A 12,613-nucleotide genomic window follows, 5' to 3' on the forward strand; every position below is an offset into this window, starting at 1 on the left:
TAGTAGAAGTGTTGCACATCATGAAAAAATGCAAAATTAGGGAATTTTATTCACGAACTTTTATTAAACTGAAATGCGAACACCATTGCAAAGAGATTTTTACAATGACAAAAGATCAAAAAATTCATCAGAAAGCTACAGACCTCATAACAATATTGATCTTACAAGTGAAAACACTAACAGATTTTAGTAAAGCCAGCATTAAAAAATGTGTTTGAAAGCATTTTCCTTTAGATACACTTAGAAACAATGAAGAATTCCTGAGCAACTACTTTTATACCAGTATTCTCCAAAGAATATACACACAACATATGGAATCTAATTCTTACAACTTCTTGTATTTTAGAAATTTACAAAAAAAAATTTGGATCTGGTTCAAAGAATAATTGTGCTTGAAGTCATTCTGTTGCTACAGTAATGACACTGCAATAACCTCTCATGTTCCACATTGCATACAAATTCTGAAACTGTAGTGGAAAAAATGCTGTATTGCAAATCTACCAACGAAATGGTTTATGCAAATGGAAATAAGTTTGCTCTAAGTATTGGGTCATCTCTTTCTCTGTTGAAAATATACTGTTTTTTCTGGATATTATTCAGAAGGTGCAATTTTTGTTACTTTGAGAGTCTGCTGGCACAATTAAAGGCAAGGGAATTCCAGAGACTTTTACCCTCACTTAGTAGCACATCAGAATTTTGAACAAACACAATTAGTTAATGATTAACTTTTTTTCTGGGCTGTACTTTTGCATAACAGTGCCCTCAGTACTGCTACATCTTACACAATGACTAAAACATACACAAAAACAACAAAAATATTTCAGAAGCTAAGATAGTGCTGAGTATCTCTGAGCAATATAACACATATATAAGAACTGATGGTTGTATTATATCAGATGAACCCTTTTTGTAGTCAGACTAGAAAAAAAAATAGTTTCCAAAATGAAAAATAAACAACACTAAAGCAGCCCAGGAGCTTTTTCTAAGTATAGCTGAGCAGTAGTTTCCTCTCCCTTTTGGAATGAAAGACAAAGGGATGAGAATTAAGAGTAGTCTACAGCATTATGAATATTAAAAAATATGATAGGACATCATTATAGTTCTGTCTGTAGAAAAATCTGCCTTTTTCTAGACATATATAGTTTTGCATCCTACTGATGGGACATTTTCTACAAGTCACTTGTACAATGATTTCCAGCATCCTCTAAAAATTCTACTCAGCGCTACAAGTCTCTAAAACTAACCATTGTGGGAACTGAAATGAAATTTTTCAATGTTTATTGATGTCAAAATAAGGTGAAGGTACTCAGCAGCTCACAAAAATAGATTCAAAAGCAGCATTGTTAAAAAAACCAGTTAAATAATGTCAAGATCCAAGACAAGCAGCATCACCGAGTAAAAAAGGACAATAAACCTTCCAAAAAGAGGAATATATAAAAAAAGACCTTTTTATATCTAACTGCTCTATGCACCAACATCTTGAGTATAAGATCAGCTTTTAGCATATCAGCACTCTAAGAGGCCACACAACTAATGCAGGTATTTTTCTTAACTACTTCCAACAGATATAATAGTGCCTCTTAAAAATGTAACATAGTGAAGAGATGTACTTTAAACCTAACTTGGTAATTTTCAGAATTTATTACCAAGACAGAGACTTTCTGAATAAGGAAAGTATTAACAGATACATTGTCACAGGTACAAACTGAAACAATGCCCAGAAATGCCAAGAGGCTGCTTAGTAATATCCCCAAAGTATTTTTTCTCTTGGAGCTTCTAGGTCATTGCATTATATATACTAAATAAAAACAGAACAATGCTTAACAATGGTAGACATATGTGTGGGACAATGTAAATGGATAAAGAAATCTCACCTATATATCTGTGTGAAAAACAGAAGGTTGTTTATAAAAACAGTGTTATGCATTTATTTCTCTTGAATTTTTTTTTTCCCTTAGGAATGTAGGAAATGCAGTGTCAGACCAAATGCAGAGCCTGACTCTTCAAGTTTTGTTTTTGCCTGGGACCAATGTCAGACAAAGGGAAGAAAAATCCTGTAACCGGTAGAAAATAAATGACCACATCTCATGTATAGGACTTCTTCTGCTCATATGAAACAGCTGATCCATAGTAGCTGTTTTCAGCATTCTGCCAACAATAAGGCTTTACTGCTTTTGTGTATCAGGTAGCTACGCACATTCCCACTTTTGATACTAAAGCATTTTCTTCTCTTTCTTTTCTTCCCCTCACTAACTCATTTATCACTCCTCTAAGTTCTGCTAGTGCTTATTTTTTACTGTCTATTCTCATATTTTATTATTTCCCTTCCATTTTCTCGTCTTCCCCTCCTCTTTTCAGCTGTAGTCAAAATGCATTTTTCCCCTTATCATCTACCATGTACCATCCCATAGTGACTGTACTCCTTTTCCATTCTGTCACATGCAGCAATCTTGTCTCTCTCCCTGTCACTTAGTGGTGGACTTGGCAGGACTGGGTTAACGTTTGGACTCTATGACCTTATAGGTCTTTTCCAACCTAAACTGTTCCATGCTTCTATGATATTTAAGCTCTTTATATCCCCATGTATTATATATTTAGGCATTCATTTATCTTTATTTTTCTGCTCGACATACACTAGAAAAATGAAGAAAATCCCTGATTTGTTTCAAAATGGTTTTCAAGGCTGAGGTTATTAAAATTATTGTAATTCAGTCCATCTTTCCACACCCACAGGAACTGAAGCCTGATTTTAGTGAGACTTTGAGATAGCTGAGAGTAGGGCTTTCCATTTTTACTCATTTAGAGACGGAATTGAAAGGCTTGCTTCCTAGGAACTCAGCTGAAAACAGGTAATTCTAAATAGCAAGTATTCATAAATACCAAGTTCCATAGCTTAGATCCAGAATGAAAGCACCTCTGGGAAATTGGCTCAATCAGTCCTAGTGACCTGGAAATACAAATAGTGGCAAAAAACTTTTCAGGTCAGGAATGGGACTGATGCTTGACTATCCATCTGGGCACCAAGGACATTCTTACAAAGTGGAATTTCCTTTAGTTGGTTTTTTAGTGGTTTTTTTTTTTTTTAAATGCCCCTCCCCAATATTAAAACCATTTAATTTCGCTGCACATCTCAAATATTCTATCCTCATACTACCACTGCCACACAAGTGATGATTCCATGACAAGCTGTTTGTTAACAAAAATAATTTGAATTTACAAATAAAATTTTAAAATTCTTGATAGAATGAGTCACAAATTTACACACAAAGCAAAAAAGCCTTTTCTTTTTGCCTTTTAAAGGGAGCAAAAAAAAACCTCTGAGGTAGCAATTATTTGAGAATGTGATGCTTGATCTCAGGATGCTTTTTTCACTTCATTTTTCTTTATGGCTTTGTAGAAGATGTCTGATGTTTATCAACTGGCTTACACGACTTCAGTTTCCTTGCACAACACCTTCAGATCAGTTTATAGTTGCCATGAAATTACAAAATACACTTACAGGCTGATGTAAACCCCATATATACAATGCTTCAGAGAGCACAAAAAAATTCTGCTTATTCATTTTGAACACCTGCTGCTACTACACTTTGGATACTTGAATGACATTTAAAGCAGTTGTTTACTTTTCAGCCATTTAGACATAGACACACAGACAGATATACTACAGAATTCACTGGTTTGACATAAATCATCATTACATATTTGTTTTACAGTTTGTTCCATAAACACATACATCCTCTTACTAATATTATATTAGGCTAATTAACTGTATTTTTATTAAATATTCTTTGTAGTTACATAGTATCATCAAGACCAAAGCTAAAGCCCTCATCATGTGTGATACTGAGCTTTGTGAGCACTTGCCAATTCATTAGTTTGAATTTCTTCTAAAGTCTGAAATATTACACAGAAATATGGAAACTGTACATCAAATATGTCTCTGCTAAAAAAAAATAAATCTAGTAAACAACTGTATGGTAATGAATCATATTTGCCAATACTGAAGAAAAAAAGTTAATAAAATTAGTCTGAGTCAGAAGGAAAGGTAATTAAATAAAATATGTATGTTCAATTTTAGGAATTCTGTAAAACTAATTATGTAGAAGAGTCTTTATGCTACCTTTCAGGGCTTTTATACTATTACAAAGTAATTCACACTATAAATGACACATGGATAACTTTGACATTGGAAACATCATTCACATTCTTGAAATAATTATTCCAAGTGAAACATTTGACTAATGGTGCAAGAGTTAAAGGGCTGATCCCTGTCCCTGGAGTAAATTCTGTTCATCCCTCTGAATATCAAAGGATGTATCAGGAGCCTGTTTATCCCCACTGGTGTGCCATAACTTTACACTGATTGACTCTGTAGAACTGCTGCAAAAACTCATATACTTCCTAATGAAAAGCTTAAAGACCTGCAAGCAAAAATATTGTTGCAAACAGAAAAAAAATTGAACAAAGGACCAAACACTTTGCTGAAGGTTATTTTGATTCTACAGAACACTAGTATTTTATTTTTTTAATGTACTTTCAGATGTTTAAGGTCACCTTCAGAAGCTCTGCCACTGAGAGGAACAAGGTGCTTTGGAAAATATAAGCAAACTGAAGGGAAAATTAATCTATCTGCACATTTGTTCAGCTTCCAGTATTAAATATATTTATGACAATGTGTTCAAATTACATTTAGCCTGCAAATCCCCCAAAACATCAAAGCAGCAAGCAAATGCCCCTTTTCCATTGTAGTTGACTGCCCCTTTTCACAGGGAGCCATGATGATTTGGCATATTGAGACATTCATCAGCAAAGGTGGGAGATGTTCAACACCATATAAAGTAATTTAGGCTACAACTATTTTACAGTTTCAGTATTCATTTATGACAAAGAAGAGAAACTCCCTGTCTTTCTGTGTGGATTATTGGATGCACACATGCCTACAGTTAGGCAGGATGAATCATACATTTAAAATCTGCTAATTTTTGTGTCTGTTTGCTTCAGGTGAAAAGTAACTTCAGGTAAAAAGATACAGTGGGAACAGCCTGTTGCTGTTGTATATCAGTGTTCTAACCCAAGAAATCTACTCTACAAGGAACATCTTTAGGCTCTAGGCTTGATGAGATACTACAGCTTCTGTGCATTACTAGATACATCCCAGAAGGCCTGTAGCAGCATATCTTTATACACATCATTAGGTGTAGGAAACAACATAGATAGAGCTATCTGTGTAAAGAAAGAGGAATGTGTCTGATCCTATTAGCTCTGTCAGATTCAGTCAGAAAACTGAAGGGTTAATAAAACACTGTCAGACACAGTGTGTTGTCAGCTTACATGCTTCCACAAACACAAGTTTCCTCATAACTCAAGAGTTTCTTTGCAGTACTTCTAGCATCTCTAGAAATTTGTAAGATATACAACAGATGGAGTGTCTATGGTAAAATTGTTCTATTAACTATGATAGCTGGAGTAGCCCCTTCATGTCTTCACGTGTTAAATAAGCAGCTGAATTAGGAATCCAGGATACCTTTCCACACCTTCAGTGGAGCATCCAGACTGCTCTGATCAGGCCCTGAAAGTGGGCAGCTGCCTGTGGAGAGGACAGGCTCTAAATCTGATGCCACCCTAATGTTACAGTCTACACTACCACATATGTTTATAGACACGCAGATAATTAGTTAAGTTCTAATGTCATGCCTGTGCAAAGGCTAGGTGGTTCTACCAACCTACGCTTGAGCAGTTCCATGGCTTTGAAGGTAAAGGGTGAGAATCTGATTTGCTGAATTAGATATGGCCTTCTGGGACCTTCAAAATCTGAAATTCTCTTTTGTCTGGCTCTGCAGCAGGTATGTGATACTGCAGGAAGGCTTGTTCAGTGCATAAAATCATAAAAATATGGACAAAAGTCAAGCTGTTCAGGAAGGAGACTAACAAAAGAGAGCCCATCTATCAAATACACTCTCCTCCACAGGTACAGGATCATTACTTCACCTTATGTTTCCAGTTTCCCCTGAAGCTAGAGATGCTGGCTAAATACTTGGCCCATTTTTAACTAGTCATCACATGGTCATACTTTTCTGGAGTCAACTAAACTTTTGTTTCAAGATGGAAGGCCAGAGCAACTTTGCAGCCAATACAGTACCATTTTGATTCTGTCTTCAGTTACACAGGATATAATGGACTCTTACTGTTCCCACTGCTGTTCTTGGGACACATGACCAGCCAAAGTACAGGGACTCATCTCCTCATTCCCACTGCTTTTTCAGTGGAGGTCTGAATCAGACCTTGGAGGCAGATTTCAAAACTAATGTTCATAGATTCATTATGAAAAGTCTGACATCAAACTTTACTTCCAGGCTCAGAGAAAAGTGCAGGATACAGGAGATACCCATGTCATTTACAATTGGCATCAGAGTACAAATTCAAAGGGAAAGAACCTCGGGTCTCAAAACCTAAACTCTATTTTAATTATATAATTACAGGTAATAAAAAACCTGTGAAACAAATAATTTACAATTCAAATAGTAATATATCTGTAATATATTAGAAATATAGTTTAAAAATGTCTCCATATTCTTAATTAGTATAAAGTTTCATTTTATGCTTTGTATACAAATTATAGCTTTACTTGTTACTGCCTCAGCAGAAGGAAAGAGAAAAGTTCCTAGGCAGCTAAATAGCATTGGGAAATTAAAAAATATTTTATTTTGCTCTTTTTTAGGTAATAGAAAAATAGCCTTTAAAAATACATAGTTAAACATATGGGGTTATATTAAAGTAAAATTGTATATTATATACAGTAAGGCAGTATATCACACGTTATCCTGCTTTCTTTTTCATTTTGGTTTGTCTGGACTAGGGTATAAATGGGATGCAGTTTTCTGTCACATTGAAACAAAGCAAAAATATATTTAGATAATTTGTTATTTTACTGCAATTTGTAGAATACATTCGCTTTTATATGTGATTTGTCATGTACCAGAGCTTCTTTTTCTCAAGGATTGAGAAAAAAGATAAAGAAAACTTAATGCAGTGTCAAAATGCATTCAGAAAAAACACATTGTAGGTAAGAATACAGTTGTGCAATGACTTATCTAATGCAGGAACTGCTCAGATCGCTATGGTTTGCTGACTGACCTGTAACAATTTTCAACTTTGTTGAATCCGTGGTATTTCCTCAGGCTTCATCAAACAACCAGTTTTGTGGAACTGAACAATTATATTACAATGCAATTTTCATGACAGACAAGACCCATTTCCTCATTTCACTGTGTCAGAAATGTGTGCTAATGATCCAGGCTTTATGTGTACGACTATTACCTTGACTCACAGATTATTTTATTACCTGTACAATGCACATAGGAGGCCAGGCTTTTCTAAAGAACTGTTTGCTACGTGATTTTGATTTACTGTGTGTAACTACTAGGTATGTGCTGTAATAAAAGGTTATTTAAAGGAGGGCATAAAGGAAGATGGATCCATGTAGTCTGATCCACTGGTGTCTTTTCTGGAGTCACTTGGAGTTGTTGTGCTGTAGTTTGTATTCTTTTCAGCTTGACTCTGCTGAGGGTTCTGAGGTGTTTCTGCCACAGGTTCTTGAGATACAGGTGTGTTCTGGCTGCGCTGATCTGGTAGTAATACTAAAATATGATGGTCCACAACTGTTGAGACCTTGGTGTATTCTTTGCTGGTTCCTGTAACAGTGCATTTTTTGGTCTTACCACTGTTTTCTTTATGTTTCAGTAATAGTGTTGGCTCCTCATCTTGTCTGACTTTATGAACTTCTACATAGTCCATTAGTTTAGGATTCAGGAAAGGTGACTTGTTACTATGTTCGTTTTGTCTGACCTGCACTGTGGTTTGGTCAGTTTTGGAATACTCCATCTCGCTTATCTTTTCCAGGTCATCATATGCAGTTTCAGCAATAGGATACAGCGACTGACGATTTTCTTCATTTCCCACCAAAATTGGTGAAGTGTTCACATTTGTGGTGTTCAGTGTTATCTTGAATGCCTCCACAGTGCTGTGGTAGGCAAACATAGCAGCCTGATTACTGGGTAACTGAGCTGCCAGCCATGTGCACGACTTTATACTCTCACAAGGGAGTGTTGCACACTGAGTGTCCCAGCTCCCTTTCCCCCCCTTCTTCTCTTTAGCTCTTACATCTTGTGTTTGAAGAGTAGATGGAAGGCTGCGGGATTCCCTGCACTTCACAGGGAGGAGAGAAGGGCTATCACAGCTCCCTCTGCCTGAGTCACTGTCTGTTTCCTTGAGTATAATTTTTGTATTTTTACTGGGAGTGTCATGACTTGGCATGAGCTGCTGATCCTCACTGTCCTCTACCTCCAGATATTCTATCAGTAGTTCCTCACAGTCTGATGTTGGAGGGAAACCATGGCAACCAAGAGCACTTAGTAATTCTTCAGATTTTCCTGTCTGAAGGTATAATGAAGAGGATATAATTTTTCATTGTCAGCCTTAGGGATTATATGACTAGAACAATTGTGAACAATCTACATATTTGATGTACAAACACCTCGATAGTTATATTGCTAAACATAAACCTGATTTCTACTGCTGCAGAAAATATTGAAAGAAGGGAAGAAAAATTCCTGAGTTTCCTCAGTGGGGAGAGAAACATAAAATTCATGTTTGTAATGTGGGAGGAGAAGGGAGCTTTTGGCAGGTACGGGTCTCCTGAGTTTAACAAGAAGGAAATGGATGAGAGTTGTCGTGTAGACATGTCCTGTCTCTGCAGCAAGGCAAGAGACCATGGAGAGCATCTTCCATAAGAACTACTAGGAAGTTCACAGAGGTATTTCCTTATGTCCCAAAAAGCAGGGAAGTCACACACCCTGTGTGACTTACAAGTGAAAGACAAAACTTTGACTCACACATATCCTCCACATGTTTAATTGGAAAGTGCTGCTTATTTCCAACATTGATTAATTGAAGCAGTTTTAAACTTTACTGTGGTAACTGTGTTTGCTAGTATGAAGTTGGAAAAGTGAGTTATGGTGAATTCTTTTGTTGTTGGCTGCGGTACTCACCTCCAGCAGATGTGTATCTATGCCTTTTATCTTTGGTCCTGGAACTGGTGGCAGGATAAAGGCCATCATTCTAAAAAAAACCCGGAGCAAACATACCAGGTGTAAACACAGATGCTAGCTCACTATTTGTTCTCCCATTTACTCAGAATATGACTGAGATTTTAAACACTTCTCCCATGTCTTATATGTCCTAGTTGGACCTGTCTCCTGTCTGCCTCTCAAGCTGAGTAATTGACAAATCCAGCCGCAGCTCATAAGGGCTTAGACATATTATAAAAAACAGCAGTAATACAAAAGCTATTCAACTGGAAAAGTAAAATTACTACTGTCCTTTTAATTGTCATCTCTAATACCACTCTAAATACATCATTGGCCAAGAAACAGTGAAGTGAGGCACAGTTCAGGAGTGTTAGTGGTGCTGTCTTGTGCATGTTTAACTGTTATCTGACTACTGCTAAATAGGATGGCTTTTCCAACCACAGTTTCTATCCCTTTCTTCTACTCAGCCAGTATTTTTTGTCAGACTTGTACAAAAGCAATAATCTTTGCAACACCTTTCTCTTTCAAATTTGATTGAAATTAGCTAGGATTCTAAGAAATCATTTGGGAAATTGATAGAGAGGCTGGCAGAAAGACAATCTCATAAGATAACCTTGTTTACTTTAGGAAATTATGACAAAACCCAAAGACATGTCTCCTGCAGGAACAGAGATACTCCAAGTAATGTTTGATGAATATTACATGACTAACCAAGATTCGTCAGATCTAACAGAGACAGATCTTTACTAACCGAGAATTTAGCCTGGTTTCCATAAGGAGCAGAATCACTGCTTTATCATTTGCAAATTAAGTCAACCTATAACTAATAGTTTATAATCTAAGGCAAATACTATAGGAAATTGAATCAAATATTAGAAGTCTGTTTTTGAAAAGTTTTCTCTGATCTTGGACTCCATGCAATTGTGAAATTGGTGGCTTACCTGTACCCTTTCATAATCATTATCCAGCTCATGATTAAACATATAAGAGATGACAGGACACCAACGATGATCCACACAACCATATCTTTTACTCTGAAGTCTAAGAAAAAACAGAATTATTCAAGGACACACATATAGCATATGTATAGTCAGCATGCAAAAAACCTCACAAATTTTATTTTAAAAATTGGCCTAAACTGCCAAGTTTTTTATCGAACAGAGGTCTTCAGCAGCACAGATGGATCTCAACAATCCCTGTAATATCAAACAATGAATATAATTTTTACTAATGGTACTGCACAGGAAATAAACTGTCTTGGAAAAATCATACAAAAATGCATGGAGAGGAATATTTTGTCACAGCCAATTATACAGATTGGTTTCAAATCCAGTTGTACCAAATCTGTAGTAATTTCATTACTAAATACATATCATACAATTAATTAAATGCTGGGTAAAGTGACCTAGAATTACATATTTTAAAGGATTTTTATTGTAATAAAACACTTTTTATACTGAAGTGCTTGTTTCATATTAATTTCCAGATAAAGAGTAATGAAGATCTGTTATTGTCTGAAGGTTGTCGCTCTTTGTTGTCTGTCACAGTTGTAGTGCAGTTGCCAGTGTTCTTTTAATTAAAAACTACCATAAAGAGAACAAATGAGGCAACAGACATAAAGGACATGGTTTAAATAAACAAAGAAATTATTCACCCTCTGAACTCTATCATAAAGTAATGAAGGGGAAAGGTTATCTGGGTATGGTGCAGCGATGATAAGGATTTGGTTACCTTAGTAATGATGTTCTTGTCTATCCTAGGGAAACTAGGTGCCACAAACAGCTAACAAAAAAATATAACATGAACTTGCATGTAATAACAATTATGGAAGGGATGCCTGACCACTCACCAGTAGGGATCTCAATATACATTTCTGGGCTCCACTCACTCCACAATCCATGATGGTCTGGTTTGCAGTGAATCTGTACAATGTACCTCTTTCCAGGATTTAAACTAAACATTTTGTATTGTGTTTGCTGTCCAACAAAAATAGTCTGGAAATAAAATAAATGTCACAGCTAAGGTTTTGGTAATCAAGATGGGAATATAGAATGATTCTGGATACCTTTTCCTAATAATTGTTGAGCAGGCATGGAATAATGGTACATTTATTTTATTTCTATAGTTTAGCTTTCTAGCAAGTGGGAATGAGATCTGGCTTTCGTGTACAGTGCAATTTAAACTGCTGTAAAAACACATCATGAATTTATGGCAAATAGGAGAGGAGCTGTGATAATGGTAGGAACTGCAATGGTGACAGGAAGAGGAGGAGGCAGAGATGAATGAGGGAGAAAGAAACAGAGATGGAGAAAGAAAATGCAGAGAGCAAGAGGGAATGTGGAATTGTGGAAATGCACAGGGCAATAAAAAATACGCCTTGCAATGGTGAGAGCGAAGTGCAGTGGGAGGGGGAAGGCAGGAAGAGATACAGAGGTGGTTTGGAAGTTCTGCAGACAAGAAGGGGATGGAGTCAAATAGCAATAGCTGGAGTCTTTAATTTGCCACTCAGCTGTTTAAATTGTAGATCCTGGCCATAAAAAAAAATTATTGTTGTATGGCCACTACAGTTATTTATGGTTACACTACAGTTATTTACAGTTATTAAATGGTTATTTATACAAATTTAAATTTATACTAGTAGACATTTAATGTAATGTCACTGAGCTTTCTGTTATCCAAGAAGTGCCTGTGGTCAAGAGCAAATTATAATGAAAGAAACATGATAAATGAGAAGGAACAAGTTAAACTACAATGCCAATATTATTAATAAGTAATGACGACAATTAGAAACAAATACTTTATCACCTACTATTGTACAGCAGCATCTGAGATACCAGCAGGCAATCATACATCACACAAGTACTTGTGAAAAATTATGAACTATTTAGAGTGTCTGCTTCATTACATTCAGACGTGGGACCTGGCTGACAAAATCTAGCTGGTCAGAAAACATTATCTAGCAAAAACTTGTGACATTCTTACCTCCCATTCCTCTCCTTCCTCAGGCTTTTGTCGCAATTCATATTCAAGGGTAAGCCATCCAGATCTGACATCAGCCAGTGGGGGTGGAGACCATGTCAGGACCAGATATGGTTTTCTCTTTATTGACTTTTTTAATTCCAGAGTTATATTCACAGGAGGATCTGGCTGTACTGTTGAAATAAAAGAACTTTCAATAAGAATCTAAGTGACTTTTTTCCTTGCAGCTTAAGAAGAAATACAAAATTATGTGAGTGAAGAGTTGCCATCTCCATTGGGTCTGGTAATTTAGAACTGCTACTGGGATATAGAAATCAAGAGTTTTCAGATAAAGTAAGTATGGATTTATGAATTTTAAAACCCTCCTGAATAGTAGTAAGTATGTTGAATTCATGTTGAGATTTACCTTGACCACTTATTATCAAAAATATTTTTTCTTAAATTTCCATTTATTGTTACTTTTCCCCACAACTGTATTTCAAAGTTAACATCTCTAATGTTATGTTATGAAAGTTGTGTTCTACTATAATCTTATCAAAGCTTGGAAT

The 12,613-nt window shown here is 36.0% G+C and overlaps 1 protein-coding gene across 24 annotated transcripts in view; it reads right to left on the bottom strand.

Annotated features, from left to right (window-relative positions):
• Positions 1–44: 44 nt before the first annotated feature.
• Positions 45–12,613, bottom strand: part of PRLR (prolactin receptor) — a 155,532-nt gene continuing 142,963 nt past the window's right edge. For all 24 annotated transcript variants that reach the window (XM_064403800.1, XM_064403801.1, XM_064403799.1 and 21 more), the window contains 5 exons: positions 12,069–12,238; positions 10,936–11,080; positions 10,028–10,127; positions 9,048–9,117; positions 45–8,433 (listed from right to left, as the gene is read on the bottom strand). In XM_064403800.1, the coding sequence (XP_064259870.1) occupies positions 7,444–8,433; positions 9,048–9,117; positions 10,028–10,127; positions 10,936–11,080; positions 12,069–12,238 (1,475 nt within the window). In that variant the 3' untranslated portion in view covers positions 45–7,443. The remainder of the gene's footprint in view (positions 8,434–9,047; positions 9,118–10,027; positions 10,128–10,935; positions 11,081–12,068; positions 12,239–12,613) is intronic.

Source organism: Passer domesticus, chromosome Z (assembly GCF_036417665.1).
Source record: "Passer domesticus isolate bPasDom1 chromosome Z, bPasDom1.hap1, whole genome shotgun sequence".
NCBI classification, from domain to species: Eukaryota; Metazoa; Chordata; class Aves; order Passeriformes; family Passeridae; genus Passer; species Passer domesticus.